The sequence below is a fragment of the Athene noctua genome, chromosome 12, assembly GCF_965140245.1.
Source record: "Athene noctua chromosome 12, bAthNoc1.hap1.1, whole genome shotgun sequence".
Lineage (NCBI taxonomy): Eukaryota > Metazoa > Chordata > Aves > Strigiformes > Strigidae > Athene > Athene noctua.
The window spans coordinates 7,922,138-7,944,348 of record NC_134048.1 but is presented as its reverse complement, the minus strand read 5'-3'; the positions used below and the strand labels follow the sequence as shown (position 1 = coordinate 7,944,348).

General features: G+C 38.7%; 1 protein-coding gene across 15 annotated transcripts in view; it reads left to right on the top strand.

The window, feature by feature from the left end:
* TENM2 (teneurin transmembrane protein 2) overlaps positions 1 to 22,211 on the top strand; it is an 808,680-nt gene that overhangs the window by 738,048 nt on the left and 48,421 nt on the right. For all 15 annotated transcript variants that reach the window (XM_074916403.1, XM_074916402.1, XM_074916400.1 and 12 more), the window contains one exon: positions 14,855 to 15,001. In XM_074916403.1, the coding sequence (XP_074772504.1) occupies positions 14,855 to 15,001 (147 nt within the window). The remainder of the gene's footprint in view (positions 1 to 14,854; positions 15,002 to 22,211) is intronic.

The following is a 22,211-nucleotide window of genomic DNA, read 5'->3' as shown; positions in this document are numbered from 1 at the left end:
ATGAAATATCTTTCAGATAGAAAACTTTGTGGATACACTGAAGTGTCTCCTGAAATACCACATGAAATTTTGTTAAAATAAAAAGCAGACAGTGCTTATTAAAACCCAATGATTTCCTCATTCCTATTAATCTTTCAATCTTCCATACACAGAGAATTTGGTAAGTCTGTCTTTTTTGACCAGTATTTATATTTCTAGTTACCATGAAATTCCTAAAATCCTTATTACCTAATTAAAAAATTGTGACTGCATGGAAAATTTTAAGTATGTGATGCTTTGTAAAGGGAAATATTGATACAGCAGAACTGGGGTAACTTAACATATTTGCCTTCCCTTTAAGACTGCATCTGTTTATTCAGTCTTTATAGTTATTGTTTCCCCTACTATACTAATAATTTTTTTCAGCATTTCTGAGATTAAACACTGTATTTTTAAACATTTCTGTCAAGGTATGTATAATGTACCTGATTTCTTAAGGTGGATGTTCCTATCAATACTAGATGGGAGCTTTCTTAAAAGTTATTTGCAGAATATGCCCCTAGATCTTAATTATTTATTTTCTGTATTTTATTGCTTGAGATAAAGATTTTATAAAATGGGAGGTGAAATGTCATTCAAATGTGAACAAATGACAGTGAAGTGAAAAGGAAGATGTCTGTTCTTTTTAGCATTGCTTCTATTTTTTTGTCCTATGATTAAAAGTTACAGGTTTGTTAAAGGCAAACTTTCACCGGGCTACCACTACTGATCCTGTACTTGAATTAGGTAACATCATTCCAGGTTAGGAAATAATTAAAATTAGCAAGTGGTTTAATTCAGAATGAGAAGCAGGTATGTATGCTTGAAAATGCACTTAAAGGTCTTCAGTTTACTGATTTGTACCTTGAGGAGAAAGGCTGCTATTAAACTGAAGGATAGTTTTTCCAGTGAGTGATACCCAGTTAAAAAGGATTTTTGCAAAAACTTCCTAACCAATTACAGAAGTTATTACAGTAAATTGGATATGCACTATGCCTGATTAAACATATTCCCACATATGTATTTACTCTGAAACCTAAAGCCGTTCCAAAGTTCACTTTGCTTGATTAAGACCCGTGGAGATCTCATAAACTCAATAGAGTCAAACTGCATCAATCCTCAGGTGAGAGACCTTCAACTAACATTTGATGTTGCAAGGTGTTCTTTTGTGAGCTAGTCATGGAATAGAGAGTGGAGTATTAGGGAAGTCCTCTGCAGTTTGAGTTAGGGCAGTACTTCTTGCTTTCTGCTGAGAACCGATGAAATCTTGCTACGCAGTGGGAAAGGACAACAAATTGTCATTGTCTAAGGGAAAGCCTAATTAATATTTGTTTCTAACATGTTCCTTAGAATGTGGTAACAGTTTGGCTATGTATAAGAAATGAAAAGTGATACTATACCCTATTGAAATTATGGGAAACAGGCAGAGGATGGTAACCTAAGTTATAATTTTATTTGAACACTGATGGTAAATAATGCTGCTAGTCTTCAGAGCAGTCTCATGTTCTCATAAATTTTGCTTGAACTTTTCTAAGATAATTAATAACCTGGGTAGAAAACAGAAAGGTAAAGCAGATATCATGACAATACATAGTTGTGCGCCTTTTCACCTGACATGAATCAGTGAGTAAAGTGTATTAATCTAATGTATTGATCATCCAGTCCTATTGCAGCTGAGGTGGAGGGATCTCTAGATTTCTTGGCTGCATCTCCAACTCGTTTAGATTCTGTGTTTCTCTTCCCAAGAGAAGTGCTCCAAGCAAACAGTGCCGTAACACCCTGCCTGGCCCAGCATGACTTAAAAAGTGTCAAATATAGATACACGTTCATGAAGTTAAAAGCTTAGATGGTGCTTCTGGTGGCTTCAACAGAAGAATGGAAAGGAAACTCTCTGTCTATAAGCAGAAAGACTCAAGTATTTGTTCCTGATAATTAAGGTCACATCTGGTGAGGCTAGGGGAGGAGCAGGGCTAACAGTTGCCTGGTAGTAAATAGCTTTAATGTAAAGCAAGCAGAGCTTGAAGAGTCCTTCCTCTTTCAGATTTTGTCCAAGTGCAGATTAAATACTCTTGGCTTTCTTGGGGGTGAAATCATGAAGATGATCTCCCTGGTAGATCAATATCAGTTTACCAGATTTATTTCATATTTAAATATCAAGGATGCGTTTGAAGAATGATGATGTTTTTTCCTTCACCACTTAGGCAAATAAAGCAAGAACAAAAAAAAAAAAAAAAAAGAGAGAGCTATCCTACGCTTTGTCTGTGCTTGCAGGATTAAAAACACTTTATTTGTGAAAACATTTTTATTTCTGTAGCTTTTATTCGTTGTTTGTGTAGTTGGTAGATGTAAAAAATGGAAAATTGCATGATATTCATGAGTTTTATGTATATTGAAAGGGGATGCAGGGTAGATGCCTAGAACTTTAGAATTAAAGGCATGTTTATAAAATATATTTCATGTAGTGAAATATCCATCTTCTCTTCTACATCTGCCAAACAGCTTAGCATACACAAACACTCACATAACTCAGAATGCGTTGTTTATGTATTTTAATTTGTTTTACATACATTACCTATGTGGCAGAATACTGCTCCTATGTCGTGGGCATTATTTCATCCTTTACATTTGTACATACTGAAACTCCTAAATTCTAGCTTTAACAAACAGGTGAAATATATTCATTTTAATATTCAAATATCCATTTTTTTTTGTCACTTCTAATCTTATTTTACTGTCATGGAGATTTAGGATTATTGCAAGCTAGAAAGGGTATGAGAAGCATTTAGTGTATGATACCAAAGCTTTTTTCATTCCAAACTATCCCACAGTGCTTCTTACAAACATTTTTTTCTTCAGTGCTTTCTTTTGATTTTCCTTTGGGACAGCTGAAACATTTGGAGTCCCTAGTCTGAAACCATGGAGTGTGCAGCCATTTATTGGAACCCATGTAATTAATACTTTAAGAAGATGAGTTGCAAAATATAATACATCTGCCTATGTAGTACTTTCCGTCCTGAAGGGATTCCGAAGTTCTGTACCAAATTTGGTAGATGCTCATAGAGCACACTCATCTGTTACACAGTAGTGGAGGAAAATATGTACTTATGTTAAGACTCATATTTATTCTTCTGCTAGAGATAACCTGCACACTTATACAAGATCTGCATTTGCATATCTGAAAGTTAATTGCTAAATTATGAATTCTATGCAGGCATTAATATCTGATGAATAGCAAGTAATTATATTTTAATACTGCCTGAGAAAACTGGGATTCCCTGCCCTGAGAATGATGAATTATAAAGCTCTAAAACTGAAGGGATCATAGATAATTCATTTTGGAAGAGATGTCAGGAGGCCATCTAGTCTAGCTTCTTCCTTAAAGCAGGGTTAGTTATGAGGTCAGACAGACTCAGGACCATAGTTCTTAAGGCAGACTTCCCACAACCCTTTTTACTGTACATTGGATAGGCTGTTACTCACCACTCCACACCCTAGCTAAGCATCTTCTATAGCGTATTGAGCAACATAAGTAGTAAATAATATCTGCTTGTTCTCACTACACTACCCTACTTGTGTACGCATGTGTGTGTGCACACATCCCATTCCCTCACATCCCTGAATTCGATTAGGATTAGAAATACTGGTCTAAACTACTGTTAAATAGTACTGGCATAAGGGAAATGCTTCTGTCTGGGCACTGTAAATGCTGGCTTAGCTTACTAGAGCGCTCTGGTTGGCTTAAACTCTGCTTTGTAGAGCTGTTTGTGTATTAAAGGAGCTATGGTCAAAGAAATGCAATTTGTATGTGGAGCAGAAGTGGGTAATACATTATTTTAAAAAATAGAGAGAGAGAAAAATTCTTATTTATAGAGTGAAATAATTCATTACTCCTGTATGCCTTATGTGGAGGATTTGTGAAGTGAATAAAAGTATTTTGAAGTTAACGACTAAACAGAACTGTGAGTCTTTTCCCCAGAAATCCCAAACTGCATTAGGTCTAGAATGTTAGTTCAGTTTTAGTAGAACTTTATAAGAAGGTTTGGAAATGGAAGATGTGGTGCTAGTGATATTTGGCTAGAATGGATACATCCAAGGGTTGCTTCTTTGTGGAATGGTCAGGCTCATGGCAGTCTGATGAAGGGAACTCTTCATTTCCAAGTGATTCCTTGCCTTTCAGACAGCAGAAGCACTAGTTGTCCATGACGCCTTCAGGAGGCAGGAAGGGCTGTAAAACCACCAGCAGGAGTTTATAATCCAAGGGTTTTCAGGATGCTCGGTAGTCAGTTAATTTTTAGAAACCAGAGAAAACCCATGTTTTTCTGGAGAACAAACACTGTATTAATTTTAAGTGTTGTATGAATGTCCCAGGTACAGCAAACTGCCATGAACCTTGAGGCTGTACAGTACCTGATTGAAATCCATGTAATTCTGTTGAATTATGTCCTGGTCCTCAGCTGATACAACTGAGAAGGATGAAGAGTCAGTCTGGTCAGTGAAGAAGGATGTGACCCCAAGAAGTCTAGCTACTTCAGATTTGTTAATTTTGCATTACAGAGTGTCAGTTTTTCTCAGACAGATAAACTTTTCAGCATTTGCAGTATACCTTGTGTTTGACAGGGCTAATGCCAAGGCCTTGTCTGTAGTGTCACCTTTCGTGTTCCACACACCATACCTGTTGGTGATTTTGTTCTTCTACCTATTTCTGTGTGTTGCTTCTGCAGAGGCTGGAATTTGAAAGCCTGCTTCATAATCGTTTTGTGTTAGGCCATCATTCTCAAAATGCTAGGAATAATTTTATTGTTACCAAATCTGATTTAGAGACTTAGATTCATATGAAAGCGTGTGAGCACAGCAGAGAACGATGTTTCATGTTTCATGCTTAATTACAAATATCCTGTTTGTAGATTAGTTTTAGGTCTACATAAGTCCTAAAGAATTACTTTAATGTGGTAGATGTAATGTATCTACCCACCGAGCTTACCAGAAAATGTCTGATTTAACTTGGCTTGGTGTTTACCTTCTTTGCCTCTGCACTCAAACTTTGTTGCAACAAATGATGTTGCTTAAAAATATTTTCTGAGTAGTAAAGCCTAGAGACTGTGATTTTCCTTTAAAATTTAAAGTAGAAGAAATGCTGAGTGGCATTTGTGTCTCGAGAAAAGCTAGCCAGTGACAATGCAGTCTCCTCAGCCAACCCATCGGGGCATTCATAGAGAAAAAGTACATCTGCCTCACTGGAGGGTTTTCAATCAAATGAGAGATCTGGTAGTATCCGTACTACAAGACAAAGCCTTAGCAGGAACAAGCAATTCTGCCCTTTTCAAGTCTGATCTTGTATGTTTTATATCAGCAGAATCTTAGGTCATAAATATTTGAAATTAGGGCCTGTCTTTGTGGCAGCTTGATGTATATAGGGGTTTTAGAAGTTCAGATCTGAGCAGGTGAAGGATAGAGCTTACCTCTAGTTTTACACAGGCTGCATTCACATTGTTAAATTAGGTTCAACTTTGGATAAGCATGGCACTATGCCATCTCCACCATCAAGCTTAGTCTGCCTGGGAGTGTGGGATGGAGTAGTAGTACCCTTTGTTATCTGGGTTCTGTATGAAAACTGCATGAAGGAACATGAAACTAGAAAAACGTTTAAAACCACATGACTTCATGCTTTCCTCTGAAGTTAGAACAGAATGCTACAGGTACTTCAGTAAGTTGGGTATGATTCTGAGTTCATACATTGTCTTAGCTGTTAACAACAGTAAAATTAGGGCTTTGTGTTGTTTTCTGTCTGAAACAAGGAAAAATTAGGCCGTGTCAAATTTTATAAACTTCAGTTAGCCAAATGAAACTGAGCTTTTGAAATCTAATGTCTGGGATTTGACAGCACAGTATCAAATATCCTTTTGCCAGATACAGATACCACTTAGTGTAAGAATTACATTGGGGTTTTCCCTCTTTCTATCTCCCTATAACACAAAGAGGGTGGAATGGGTAAAAAGTATGGAAATGTGACACACCTTTGTGCATCAGCATATGTGAAATTCTTGAAGCTTTGTAGTTAATAAGTGTATCAAAAAGTATACCAAAAACATTTATTCAAAAAAGTTCAAATGCATATTTTTGAAAAGCTATGACTGCCACATTTTTCATGTAATAAAAAAGCAAATTGCATTGTGTGCAAGGAGGTTGAGTAGCAATTACTGTGTGAATCGTAATTTTTATGAACAAATGACTGAAACTGCCTGCCATAACACTGTGATTAATGTAGGGATTTTAGTTACTACATTGTAATTAGGTTATATATTCTTTTAAATATGAGGTCAATGTTTTGCTTGTTACTCTTCAGTTGACTGAATTTACACATCCTCTGATAGGTCACTTTATCATTACACTGCCACTAAACTATTTATATCGATGTTATTTTAGAGATAAATCCAACTTGAGAAGTCTTCTTTCTCAGAAACGATATTACGTGTTACAAAGGATGATGCCAGCCCTTGTATCTGATATCAGAAACATTAATACAATAAAAGATTATGGTTGTGGTACTGGTTTTATGAATGCAATTTCACCTGGAATGATTTTCTAAATGGATTTTGTTACAGTAAGATTAATTTGAAAGAACCAGGTATCTTAAATACAAATTTTACTGCATCTTTTATGTATCTTTTTATTGAGTATATGAATATGAGTTGAGTATGAGTCTTGTTTGAAAAGAGTACACTGTGTAACTCAAATGTGCTGCTAGGATCAAATTTTAGCTCTTGCTCAAAATCTCAGCAAATAATCTGTTTAGCCTATAGAAGAAATGATGTAGCTATGCTGTAGCTTTTGGGCTGCAGCACTGTCTTTACTTATGTCTGTATGTTTTGTATAACTACTTTGCTTATGCTGGCACACGTCCGAAACCATCGTCACCCAATCATTGGTAAAGCCACCGTGCAGGGAGTTGGTTTCTGTGCAGGATGTGCCATGTCTTTGTGTTAAGTTTAGCAATATGGGGGCACGCAGACAGCACCCTGCCCATGCACTGCACTCGTACCATCCCTTACCCCTGCCTGCAGTCTGTGAGTGACTGGGGGCTGTGTGGTGGCAAAATATCATGGAGATCCTACATTTGCAGGGCTGGATCTGGCCTCATGGCTACAGCAAAGCATTTGGTCTCTTAGCATTGCAGAAGCTTTTCAGTCCTGTGCCTGAACTTCCCAACAATGCAGTCTCCCTTCCTTCCCAAAACTGCCTTTTGTATATAAAAATAGCCCAAATTCTTGGACTCACCTGAAGGTCTTTGTGTAGTCTGAACCTTCTGAGCAGACATGGATTCTCTGATTATTGATCTGTTTCGGTGCCTCAAGTGTCAGGGCACTGCAGCACAAACTGTCGCCCTCTTTTCCCTGCCCAGCTGTTGGCAGCTTGAAGGGGGGTCACACCAAAAGCTGGTGATAGAGAACTGTGTTGGTTGTGTACAGGAGGGAGACCTCAAAGGTGTCTCCCCACAAGAAAGTAATGGAGCCAATATGCTTGAGTTGCTTACAATGAAGTTGGAGAAAACAGAATGTACTGCTGGGAACAATCCCTTGTTAACAAGGCATGATGCTCTGACACTCATGGGGGTTTTTTTAATCTCAAATTTTTGTGACCTATATTGCAACATAAGCTTTCCGCTGTCTTTTTTTTTTTTAATCTGTATCTTTTAAAATATTTTTTTCTTCAGAAATATTCAAGTGATGCTTCTTGTGACTTCCTTTTTAATACCAGCAGTTCCCCTTTGTGTGGGGCTTACTTCTCTTCTAAACAGTCACACGTGTTTTTCTCACATTTTCCTACTTTGTTTGGAAAGCTACATGTGAAAGACTGAAATTGCGTAGATATATAATAGATTGAATTTAGAAGGAAATGCTGTTATGACATACATATCCCAGGCAATTTAAGGAACCTTACTTAACATTCATAATTGTCTGCCTGCACATAAGGTATTATAGTGGAGGAATTCAGGATTGTTGAAACTTACTTCTTGGCCTTTCAATTTTTTTCAGCCTGTTCAATAAATAAAATTGTAGCCGGCCCATTCATTAGTTTTAACACAGGCATGTATTCATCTCCCCCAACACATCTGCAAATAGTTATTTATTCTATACATTCATTTGTTTGATATCTAGCTCAAAGAAATATTTAAGGTATTGGGTAATTTTAAAAAAAATATTTTCTCTAAAAAATAAAAATAAAAAAACCAAGGAAGCCAGTCAGAGCATCTTGGTGACAAATGCTTCAGTGCCACGGAGAAGCTCCTGCTCTGTGTAAGCACCCTCTGGAAACAGAAGCAGCACTGTTGTGGTACTTGGGCAGTGAAATCAGGCTTTTTATTACACTGAAAGGCTGAGTTAATTCTTGACAATTTGTGTGACTATTCTGCTTTGAAGACCTGAGCTAGTGCTTCTGCATGGCTCTCTAGCCTGTACTGGAACTGCCCAAACTTACTCAAAGGGGCCTCATCTCCCACACAACCAATACTATATTGCATTGACATTTGTTTAGTTACATGTTTTGGGTCTGAGTTTATTTTAGTTGAAATATTACTCTGTAGAAAATAACTTGTGTGTGCCTATCATAATACTATGTGTTATTTTTATTTGTATGCCCTTTCTTTGGCTTTAACTAAGCCCTGCAGACTTTGGAATTGAAGGATTAAAAAATAACAATAGCAAATAAAAAGCATAATTTTATTTTCAATGTTGCTAGGTACCTCGTTCTATGTACCTCATTTATTATTTGCTAGATAACCGTAGGCATACCAGCAGCTCACTAAAGAAATGAACAGAAAATATGAAAACAGTGATTATCCTCTAAAATCCAAATTAAACAGGCTATTATGATTACTGCTATTGTGTCATTTCTCTATAATCTGTAGGTACCATCATATGTCAGACTACTTCTGTTTGCTACAGTTCTGTAGTTAACAGCTGTAATGAGAAGAGGAGGATTTAAATGTAATTTAAATGTTCCCCTTGAAACTCATGTGTATCCTGTGAGCATAAAAACACTGTGCTGTACAACATACTCTTTATTGCAGAGCATCTTCACCCATAGGACCACCTGGTCCAACATCAATTCGAGTCAATGAAAAGACTCCACTGACTGCCAGGAGGCTTTGAATAAGGATGTGTAAAATGAGGTTAGGCAAAAAGATAAACAAGAGGTACTATATTCTGGACTGTAGCTGCACTACATGTGCATGAAATGGGGAGAGGTGCTGGGAACCCATTTTATCTGCTTGAAGATATTGTTTGGAGGAGTTTAGAGCATGGATGGCTGATAGACAGCTTTGAATCAGAAGGACTCGGGAGGTGTAACCTCTTGATTTACATCTAATTCTCCATGTACAAACTGAGTAGAGGCTAAAAACATTGTCTGCTTCTCTAAGTGCTTATGAGATATCACCTAGAGAGATTTTACTTTTTTGCCTCCATCTCTCCTATTCCCCCTTTTCCTTTAATTATACTAAGAGGCTATCTATTCCTTCAAAATCTGAAATCTTTTAAAAGAACAAAATTTCTCTAACTTCTCTTTCACTGGCTGCCCTTTCCACTGGCTGCCCTTTCCCTTCCTTCTTTTCCACAATGACTGGCCTCACCGTAAATGGGATTTCTGATGATTATTAAGGTTTAGACTGAAACCACAAATTAATTGGACAGTGTGTCTTTATATTTTACTTAAAATGTTTGTTTTGGCGTTTTAAAGTAGTTTATGCAAAGGCAAATATGTAGCTGAGTACGTATGTATTTGTATACCTGGAGTATGTGAGTAACAGTGGAATGAAAAGGAACTCTGAGCAGAATTTACCCAAAATGGGATTAGAATTTTTGATGTACTGGCTAGATACTGGAAATTAATTTGCTGAGTTCAAAAATGAATTAATCATCTTAGAATTTAGTCTCAGAATAATTTCATTGTAAAGGAAACCTATGAGTATTCTCTTATAAATATATCCAGCACTATCACTTTCTTAGAAACAAGCACTGTCTATATTGATTTTGTTTACTATTCATAATGATTCTGCAGACTTTCTTGTTAAATTCATCTTTTCATAAGTCTCCCGTAAGTTATGAAAAAATGAAACTACAGAAATAGATAAAGTTTACATAGGCCTGGAGGAAGCAGTAGACTTAATTTTGCTCGTAATAACCTTGATAACACCAATGTATGTTGTTTTCTAGACTCACTATTTATTTTTCTGTTGTTGCTGTGAAAACCACTTCAATTTCTATTGTTATAGCATCTTCTAGGCCCCATCATGGACTATGGCAATGTGGAGCTCCACAAACATATTACCAAATTGTAGAACTTCAGAGTTGTCTTCAAGCCCTTGTTGTGATCCATGAGAGTCAGTGTTCTCATGCTACTTACCACTGTAGATGTGGTATGAGATTAACTTGACAAGAAATGGGCTTTTTAAACTATGAGCATATTAAGAATGTAACAACCTGTTTGAACAAAGAGAAGCAAGAAACACCATGAAATCTGTTAATGAATTTGTTCTATTACTCCAATTTAGTTGGGTAGTTGGAAAAAAAAATCCTACGAGAGGAAATAAATTCAGGCATTAAACACTAGCCTTAGTGTTTAAGAACATCAAGATTATAGAGATTGTTCTGCTCAGTGAGAATGCTAAAAAGCATTTTGGGATCTCATATGTACAAAACACCAGTTTACATAGTTCTCTGTTAGATCCAGAGGTATAATACCTTTATTTTCTCCTTTTTCTTTACGGCTGCCTTCTGGCATTCACTTTACATGAATGCTGGGCATTTTGTCTGTCTGTGGTATGGAGAGGAATGAATTTTAGTATTTTGATTTTGAAACCACCTCTGACTCAGATGATCCCTCGCAATGCTTGTCATAGATTACTGATGCTACATGGTCAGAAGTACTGAAATCTTTCTTGCTCTTTTAGTTGTTAATGCATATGTACCTGTATTAAAGTTCCCAGTTACCAGTTCCACAGGAAAGTTGGAGACTGAAAGAGAAGAGAAGCTGCATTAGTGTTTTACCTCTAGCAGCAGCAGCCTGTGCAGACATTGCTAGAAAGTGTGAGACACTTGAACTGCTGTTGCTCGTACTCTTCCTGTTCTGTGAATAAATAGGTTGTCGATCTAGCACTTTAAACAAGCACTTTCTTCTTTTTTAACCTAGCTTTTTGACATTTTCCATTAAGCATACTGTAATAGAAAAGATGAGTTGAATTTCTCTACACACCAGGAATAGCAACCTGTCTGCTTAGCATGAAGGGCCCTTTTCTGTGCTGTGACTGAGAGCTTCATACCATGGCAGATTACTTCTTAAGGTCAGATGTTGATAGCCCTTCTCTCTGTGACTACCTTACTCTCTTTGACTACCTCTACTCTGAGTGAGTTCATAAGACAGTCAGGAGGTAATGCAGTGCTTGGTGTGAGCTAGGACTGCAGAATGAAAGCAAGCACTTAGTGTTAGGATATGCTTCATACAATGTGCGTTTCCAGCAAAGACCAGATGTCCAGCTGTGAGCACTGCACTTTTGCTGAGACTCGGAAGGCTCCTCAGTTAGGCACTTGGTGACCTTCTCTACTGTCAAAACCCGCTGAAGGACATCAAGGCCCATTGGTCACATGCAAATGCTGTGTGTGCAGAGGATGTTCATTGGTACTAATCATTGCACACAAGCATGTGTAGGAAGATTTAAGTAGAGATATTCAATGCACTGCCTAAATATAAACTTTGTAAAAAGAAAATGTTATTAATAGATCATAATGGAGCTCTGTTGTCTAGTTGGTCAACAGGCTATTAGAACAAACTTTTGTCTAACAGACTATGATGCTATTAAGTATTTGCTTGAAGAAAAGCATAAACAGAAATGCATATATGCACGCATGCATGCACAGAAACACACATCACCATGCAAAATATCTAAGCAGTTGTCTATTACTGTTCACTTCTTGTTTTGGAAGGTAATACATCATTAATTTAATAGATATTTAAAGGAAGACATTATTCTGAAAGTACTTGGATCTTACTGTAGTCTACTGCTGGTTTTCTCTCTTCCTTCTGATATTTATGTTATTGAAACACAAAGTCTGTCTTTGGAAGGCCACAGTTAAATAAACTCTATAGAGGTAGCACAGTGTTTCCTAGCAACATCATGTCTATACCAGTGATGCTGGCTTCTCTCTTTAAGCTAAACGCAAAGATCATGTCCATTAATCCCCAGCTGCACGTAAAACTTTTCAGATATTTTGCTAGCTTCCTACTGTTCATGTTTTCATCTTGCTCATATGCTGCAAAGCAAACTGCTTCAGTGATTTAATTCTCTTCAGTGCCTCAGTATAAAGCCAACCATGTGTGTATATTCACAGTCACTATTTGTTTTTCATTTAAAACAAATAATTTGTCCTATGGTATGATGCCTTCCCTCAAACATTATCACTTTGGTCATTCAAACAACCTGACAAATGAAAGAGATAAAATAAATGCCTTGAAAATATATTACCTGTGCTGTAAAAGTAAGGGCAGTTTTTAATAGTTAAGATATGTAATGCCAAAATAATCTTACATTTAAGTGAAAGGGGCACTGTATGTTTTTAATACACAACACCATTGAAATAAAGCTTCTAGGACTTGTTTCTATCTGCTGATAGCTTTCTGTGTAAAATTAACTGAATGGTCTTGGCCCTGTTCACAGAGGTCTGGTTTCTTAGTCCACAGAGCTTTGGTGGAGATCAAGATGCTGTGTCAGTGCTAGGAAGGATGGAGGTTTGGGCGCCTTGGTAGGGCAATGCACAGAAATGTTGGTTGCTGTTATCTATAAAGAACCTTTTCTGTGGGACAGCTGAGGTCTCAGAGTTCTCAGTTCAGCACCTTTCACAGGCCCAGGATTCTTTTTTTTTTAAAAATAATACAGGAAACTTTCAGAACTACATCAGAAATTAATGTAGCTGTGGGCTGTTTAGTCCTATGAATGTATCAGGTAACAACCCAACAAGGAAAAGTAAAAGTGGATGCTTACACATTGTGAATCCAGTTGCATGAGTACGAGGGATACACAGCAGCTTGCTTCCCTGCATGGGAAACTCCTGCAGCAGTGTGAAAATCAGTATGGGGTCAGAGGAACTTTTCTCTAACATCACCTGTCTACAGAAAGGCAGCTGGGAGGAGTAGGAAGAGATGAAAACTCAGAAGCTGTGGCTTTCTGAACAGATTTATAAAATCACAATCTAAATTAGTGATTTCTGGAAGGCTCTTCAGCCTTTCAGCACTAGCTGGAAAACTGCTCGTTTGACAGTTGCTCCAATTCCTGGTCACCTGCAGAGGCCAAGGGGCACAAATGTGACATACTGTCATCTTAGTCTTTCTCCAGTGCTGCACATCTGAAGTGATGCTGCTCAGGCAAAGAAAACATTTTTATTTGCTTTCAGGATATTTCCCACAGCTGTCTTCCTCGCTCACAGCTGGTGAAAAGACTATCCACGCTCTGGTAGGGTGCCCATTAGTTCTTTGGTGCTCTTAAAATGCCTGGGGAAGGGAGTGGAGTACTTAATTAATAGTCACAGCTTGGGGTTATGGTGGCAAATGCAAAGGACTAACCCAGCCACTGAGTGAGACCTGAGAGAGCTGCAGCAGGTCCCTGCAGATCTTGAAGCCTACGGTGACCCATCGCTGCTGGTGGAGGGGAGAATGAGAGAGCATGAAGCTTTCTGAGCTGTTTTGAGATTAAACTTTCTGCCCAAGACCAACAGCAATGATACTGATTATTCCATGTTCTCTGATGGTTGTAGAGATGGCAGGATTAAACTGTATTTCCAACTCAAACGAGAGCAGTTTTGAATGATTGGGACCCAACGCCTATTGTCAGTATGGCAACACAGCCTTCTGCTCAGAACAATTAAAAGGTGCTAGGAGGGGTCTGCTGCAGGACTCTCAAATCTTCTATCACCTCCACAGACAAATACACATGCTTGTGTGGATTGGGTGTTGATGGATTTGATTGTATATACCAAAGCTAGAAATTGGCTTTCTTACCCTTTTTCATAATGAATATTTAGTAAGATACAATAGTGCCTCCTGAGACTCATTTAGTTTCAGGAAAAAGCAGTTTTCTATTACCTATGGACATTTTGTTAGAACATATAAGCTCCTTAGCTAATTAATATTTTTGTTCCTAATTCAGCTCTTGCCATGCAATAAGTCAATCCGCAGTCAATTCTAAATTTACATTTTTTGTGGGATATCTCTTCTAACATGTCTTTCAGAAAGCATGAAAAGTTACATCATAATATAAGTAAACAGTGTTAAATAAGGAGGTCTTTTAAAATGACTGTTGAAAAAGGAAAATATTTTCAGAACTGTTTATTTAAAACTGTTTATTTAAACTTTGTGTTTAGAGATGCTCTGGAGAATTAAGTAATGCACAATATAAAGGGCACTCTGCCCATTGACATGCTTGTTGAAGAAGACATTCTTGCTCCTATATGCATATACACACACACAGAGTGGGAAAAATAAGAGGCTGTGATCTTCTGTCAGCAGAATTTTTATCCAGTCAAGACCTAAACCTTTACAGAGTTCTTAAAACGTGTATTACAGCTGATGGTAGGACTCCTCCTGCCTTTTGGCTTAAGTCCCCATTTCTCTGAGGTACCCCCTTTCTTTACCCTCCTTCTCCACCCCAGGGCTGTGGCTCTGGGCCAGGAGAGTGTTTGTCCCGCCAGCAGGAACGAGCCTTTTTGTCTGCACAGTAATACTGTCAGAAGTCTGAGTGGCTGTGTGAATGAGTGTGTCTTGTACTTACCTTCTCCATTTCTTCAACCAGATGGCTGCCCTGATTTGTGCAATGGCAATGGGAGATGCACGCTGGGTCAGAACAGCTGGCAGTGTGTCTGCCAGACCGGCTGGAGGGGGCCTGGATGCAACGTTGCCATGGAAACCGCCTGTGCCGATAACAAGGATAATGAGGGAGGTGAGCAAAAGTCTTTCAATTCCCAGTCCCTAAAGAACAGAGGGTTATACACGCTTTCTTCCTGAGTCATTTTCCTTCAGAAAGTCTTCAGCTGTCATTGTTGTCAAATGTTGTTGTTACATTTCTTTTGAAACAAATGAGACCAAGCGAGCTGTGGCCCGTGGAGAGCCGTGGTGACCCACAGCGCTGCGCCGGGAGTGGACAGGCAGACTCAGTCCCACCCCACGTCCCACTGAAGCCCACGGTGGAGAGCATGGCCCAGCAGACCAGAACTTTTTCCTGTGGGCTCTTGGCGCATGTGAATTGCAAACCAAGTTACTGTGCCAGGGTGCACAAGCATAGCAGCTGATTGAGCAGGATATTTAGCAACATTTTTGTAGCTCTGTGCCAGAGACCAGGGTCATACTCTCATGTACACAACTTGTGTAAGGGGTTGTAGCTTTCACAGTTCACATGCCAGACTTTAAAGGGCTGAGCAAGGTGCATTGAACAGTCACATATAGTAAGGCTCTGACATCCCTGTTTAATTTTCACTCTCCTTTATCAGACATACCCCTATTAAGTATAGAATTGTGTTTTGCATTTGCCTGCAAAGATGGCTTTAGTTTATCTCGTTCTGTAGAGCCTTCCATGGTGTATTAGGCTATGCTGGGCTGAAAGCAATTCTGAGAAGTTGTGCTATCTAAACAAGGTTGCTTAATCCATCTTCTTCATTTGAAATAGCTTTCTTATTCCTTTCATTACTGTGTCTTTAGTAAGTCACACAGATTCTTTCTCACGTGCTTCTGCTCTTCATTAAAAATCAAACATCAGATACAGCTTTCTTCCTTGAGACTCCTTCACTTTTCTTTGGCCAATAATTAATCTAAAGCGCACATCTGTTATTTGCTGATTAATAAATGTTTTACTCGTGGCATTTCCTAAAACAGCAAAGAACCATTTGGCTTATTTGAATGGCTGCTTCTAGGTTAAATTGCCATTAAGATGAGTGCTTTCATTTTATATAAAATTTCAGGGTGTAGAAATTGTAAGTCCCGAACTGAGGAACAGGTATATTGGTTTTGAATACATGATATTAACCACATCTGAATTATCATCCACTAGTTTTAATCTGCAAATCCTCTGTTAGTTCCTTGGTTTCACATGTGATCCATGTTTACAGAAATATTTTAAAAGTGCTAGAGCTGATTCAATTTCAGAAAACTGGAACTTGCTTTGTAGCTGTTACTGAATTGTAAAAAGCAGAATCTAACTGCCAAATTACATTAGTTGGCATTTTAACTATACAACAAAATACAGTAAACTTGTGTTCATATGCAGTGTAAGAAACTAAAAGGTGAACAACTGCTTAGGTTTGCAGTTTTTACAGGCTTTGATGATGATTATAAAGGAAAAATTTGAAAATTAATGTATCATCAGCTTTTTCTCAAAACAAGGAAATAGTTTGGAAAATGTTATTAGAAAAACTGGAATAAGATGTTTACTTACCTATCCAAGACAATATTCTGCACTTGTAAAACAGATAGGCAAACAGGATTAAAAATGACCAGTGAGACCATGCAGCTGTTCATCCCAATTTAAAACTGCAGAATTCTAGATCTTAGCTCATGGAAGGCAAATAGTTCATCAAAGTCAAAGAATACATAGAATAGATATGCCATACAACAGACATATAATATTTATCAGCCTTACCATGCAAGGTGCATGGCTTCTGGTTTACCATAGTCACACCTGAAAGAAAACTGTTTGGTCTAGCTGAAGGCTAGAAAGATTAAGGGGAGAACTCTTCAGACATTCTCAATGCTTGCAGACTGAAGTAATTTTTTTCCAGAGGCTGGAGAGGTTACTGCTCATTGCTCCTTGTGGGAGTGCAGATAGTTTGAAAATCTATGCCTCTTCCAAGCTCCAAACAACCTGAAAACTCCATCTAACCCACATACTTTCACATGGGGATTTTATGCTGAAGGCAGCAATGAATCTCATTTTCTGACCCTTAACTGACTTTAATCCGACAATCATTACTACTCTCTGATAGTCTCATCCTTATTACTTTTCTGTAGAGTTTTTCTATAAGGGAGTTGAGGTGATGTTCAGCACCTGCTGTTTCTCTGCATACTTACAAGGTATACCTGAAAAACCAAACAGACAAATGCTTTAATTCAGCCATGCTGTATTTTGTACACGACACAGGTGGTGCAGGCTGAGACTTACCCACAGGCTGTGTGGCACTGCAGCACTCTTCTGTCTCTCTCATGGGTTGGTGATTTTTGCTGTTTCAGTTTGCTTGATTAAATTTTGCGTTTCAGATTTCTTTGAGATGGCATGGAGTCCTTTCCAGTATGTGCTGTAAGGGCAGAGTCATTGTCAGTCAACGAGACCTACAGCAAAACTCAAAACTGAATATAACGTTAATCACTTAATACTTAGTATCTTATAGTGCCGTTCTGCCTTTGCTGTAAGCTGTACTACTACTCTTTAAGTGTGTGGTTCATTACACACCTGGCCAGGAACATGTCCTGTAACCTGTATGTTTACTAATGTAACACCGGGGAGACCACAGCAGTGTGCAGGAACGGAGAGGAAGAAAGGGATGTGCTTCAAGCTGCACCTTTGTGTAATTGTCACTGTGCATATAAAGGAACAGATAGAATTCTGTTTTCTCGTTAGACAAAGCTGAAAACTACTATGGGAATCAATGGTAAAGATTCAGCTAGTTACCAGAACCCCAAGTTTCATATAAAGTGCAAGGTTATTGAAAGCTGAAGAAATCACCTCTCCTCCCAGTAACTTTTCATTTGAAACTCAACTGAGATTATTTGCAGCAAAATATTGAATTCATTTGCTGCTCAATTGCCAATGTTGCTCTGTTAACATAAGCAAGTAGTTTTGGAGTAGTACTGAAGATGTAAGCTGTTCTTTCAAAAGACACTAGGGTAGCTAAAAATACAAATTTTTGCCTAAATGAAGTCCTTATCTAGACAGCTGAATCATGGAATCACAGAATGGTTGGAAGGGACCTTAAAGATCACCTAGTTTCACCCCCTGCCATGGGCAGGGACACCTTCCACCAGCCCAGATTGCTCACAGCCCCGTCCAACATGGCCTTGAACCCTGCCAGGGAGGGGGCAGCCACAGCTTCTCTGGGCAGCCTGTGCCAGGGCCTCACCACCCTCATGGGAAAGAATCTCTTCCTTCTATCTAATGTAAATCTGCCCTCCTTCAGTTGAAAGCTGTTACCCCTCATCCTATCCCCACACGCCCTGATCCAGAGTCCCTCCTCCCTTTCCTGCAGCCCCTTTCAGCCCTGGGAGGCCGCTCTAAGGTCTCCCCGGAGCCTTCTCTTCTCCAGCTGAACCCCCCCAACTCTCTCAGCCTGTCCTCACAGGGGGTGCTCCAGCCCCTGAGCATCCTCGTGGCCTCCTCTGGCCCCGCTCGAGCAGGTCCATGTGCTTCTGCTGTTGGTGCCCCCAGAGCTGGACACAGCACTGCAGGGGGGTCTCACGAGAGCGGAGCAGAGGGGGAGAATCCTCTCCCTCACCCTGCTGCCCACACTGCTCTGGATGCAGCCCAGCACACCGTTGGCTTTCTGAGTTGTGAGTGCACGTTGCTGGCTCACAGTCAGTTTTCCATCCACTCATACCCCCAAGTCCTTCTCCTTGGGGCTGCTCTCAATCCACTCCTCGCCCAGCCTGGATTTGTGCTTGGGATTGCCCCGACCCATGGGCAGGACCTTGCACTTGGCCTTGTTGAACTTCATGAGGTTCACATGGTCCCACCTCTCCAGCCTGTCCAGGTCCCTCTGGATGGCACATCCCTGCCCTCCAGCATGTCAACCACACCACACACTTGGTGTCATCAGTGAACTTGAGAAACCTCCTTTCTTTCTGTTCATCTATTCATATTGTTAAAATGTAGTTGCTTCAGAGTGTCACTGAAATTGAACTATCATTTTCTGTCTTCCATTCTTCCCCATGTGGCAACAGATTTAACATAGTTTGGAGCTCTTTCACTGTTCAGCCATTCTTATTGCAGTTGTATCTCACAATCAGATTCAAAGGCCTTGGGCCAAGTCTTTATTTCATGGATGTCAGGAAGAGCATTACCACTGACTCCAAAGGGATTCCCATTTGTCCTGTTTTGTCTTATTATCTGCCACAATGTGAACTCCATACCATAGTTCAAAAAGAGAAAAATGAAAGATTATACTTAATATTTTCTTTCAATTTTAGATTAATGCCCTTTAGTTGGTTTATTCCTAGAAGAGGCAGATGTGTCCCTATCTTGCTGAGATTTACAAATCTTCATTTTAAATGAGATGTCAGTGTGTATTACTCACATAAATAAAACAGGATTCCAGAACAGGGAGAGGAGACAGTGTCCAAAGCAGTTTTCTCCTCGTAGGGCTGTTCAAGTAGAGTTGTGCGTGATCCGAGGTAGCACTGGGAAATTCACCTGTGTTTGTCCTTACCATCACATGTCAAATCCAGATATGGGCTTAACTGGATCTTCATTATGAACCTGTTTAGGGTCACTGTGGTGCATAGGCTACTTTGCTGAAAAAACTCGCAAGTCTCTTATTTATCTGTTTATTTACTTACTTATCTTTAAGGAGTAAACCTAACTGAAAGGTAAGAGGTTTCTGGCATTGACTCACTTTTAAGATCTTTAAATTGGAAGATGCTTCTGTTTTCCAAAACATGTTTGGATTTCATAATTTACTCACTGTGGCCACTTCTAAATCTAATCCCTTTCCTTAATCAGTCCCTCAGTAGTCTAATAGTTATTAAGCATCTTTTGGAGGGATTAGAAATAGCTTTATTTTAAGACCTATAATTGTGATTCCAGTGTATAATCCCCCCAATAGACATGTATAACCCATTTAATTCACCATGGATTTATTTTAGGAAATTAAGGGATTAGAAATGATATTTTGAGGAATGTGAGAAGGTACATTACTTTCTGAGTTCATATTTCTTTTGAGATATTGCACAAGAAAATCACTACAGGGCTATTGTATATTTTTTACAATAACTATTCTATAATAATTTGCTTGTTCCTAAATTGAAAAATGTTTTTAGTATGTTGGAAAAGTCTTAATAAATTGAGCAGGTTTAACTAGTTTTCACCTTATACCTTACAGCGCCACCAAGTAAAATGGACAATGTAATGCATAGCAAAAATCATATTTCTTTTCTATAGAACAGTTTCATTAGGTGTTGGATGAAGTTGATAAGCTGATACCAGGAGCTCATGTTAGAGGGGCATTTGTCCCCAACTTGATGGGATAATTTGAGTGAGATATTACGTAAAAACTCTGGTCTCTGCAGAAGCAGGCCTGGCGGGAGCCTGTATTGCCCACTGGGGTTGCTCATTCTAGGTTTTTCTTTTCCTTCTTTCTCTCTTCTCCTACTTTTTGCATCTATTAAGAATTACTCCACTCATGTTTATAATTTTTATTGACAAAACAGTTAAATTATGTAATCTCAGAGAAAGAAAAACAGAAAATAACCAAAATTTTGCTCAATTGGTTTGTTTCAGATTTGATCAGGATGGAGAGGACAGGTGCAGGCAGGTTGAAAGAAAAAAAAAAAAAGCTTAAATGCAATCACTTTTATATCACTTCACAGATCACATTTCTCCTCAAAATTTAATTATCTGGACTAAAATTGGGTGGGGAAGGAAAGGAAGCAATCCATAGCAGTATAGAATACTAAGCTAAATAGAATGAGGAATTCCTTGTTTGTTATGCAAAGTGGGACATTCTTTTTAAAATACATTTTAATTTATTTCCACTTGACTTTCCAAAGAGAGTTGTGCATATCTCAGAAGGCAAATTTTGCCCTTCAGTTTGTTACTATATAGCTGTAACCCCTGCCAAGAAGTACAGTTGGCGGTAATTCTGTTTGGCACAATACATTAAAGATAATGAATGAGAGAAAACCAGCTATCTGCTCCAGTATGAATTTTCTTCAATTCACAAGAAAAATACATTTCTAGAGAAGTTCACTGTCAGGACAGTGTACTTGACTGATTGAAAGGTTGTTTATTTGAGTTGTCTTAGAAAACTCATCTCTGAAATTAGACAGAAAGAAAATAGAAAGAAAAGAGAAGTGTCTTCCTGCAATAAACATTTAGAAAAAAATTGCTTTTAGAAAATTACAAATCCTGTGACTTGATACTGCATCAGGCTCGTGACATTTAAGATAATACAAGTATTTCACAGCACAAAAGCAAATCATGTAATTTAGCTTGCCTCAACAAGCATTGCCTCAGCAGGGGTCTCTAATTCAGCACAGACAAAAGATTTTATGAAGTTCTCAATATAAATACCCAGAATACTCTTGGTGCAGAAAATACCTTCCCAGAGCCTGTACAATAGTCAGTTTTAGAACATTAAATGTAATGAGTAGTTGAAATCTATTGTGGATGGGGGCCAGAGTGAGTCATGTAGGCTCAAGTATAAAATCTGTATCAGAACTAGACATTATGTAAGTTTGACAAGAGCTAATGAGTGTGCTTGTATGTGATTTTGTTAAAACTTCATGTCAGCCTCTAATCGCCTTTACACACATTAGACAGCTTATCCTTACATTGTCCCTCACGGGACATGTTACTACAATACATGCTCTCATAACCCATGGAGAAGAAAAAGCAAGAAATTAAATGACTGCAAATTCTGTGGTTTAAAAAGCCACCAGTTGCTGCGTAGGTATCTCTGTGTACACTGGAACCGAACAAACGTTTTTTTCAAGGTTGTTTTCATCTTGGAGCCTTCTAGGTCAGCTCTGCTCTAAGTGATGTGTGGTTTGACGCTGGAGCATTCACAGGTTCCGAAGGATCACTGAGCCCTCAGTGTGTAGCTGGAGCTGCACCTGCAATAGTTTCTTCCACCTGGTGCTTTTAGGGATGAGGGTTTTCCTGACTGCCAGAACTCCGGGCACTACAGGGACCCTGAGTGGGCAAGGAAAGTGAGGCTGTTGCTCTTCCAATGTCATATTCCAGGGTACTTTAAAACCTCCTTGGCAAGTTTTTTGGGCATTGAAAGGCACACCCATCTTACACATAAACCAGGTTTATTCCACTTTGCCACAATTTGGGATTTACAGTCCAGCTTTTCCTGAAAGGCAGCTTTGGTGTAGGTTTATGGTTCCACAAATACTCTGCTGTGCTCACAGTTTGTTATAAAAGCCAGTGGTGTAATAGATATCCT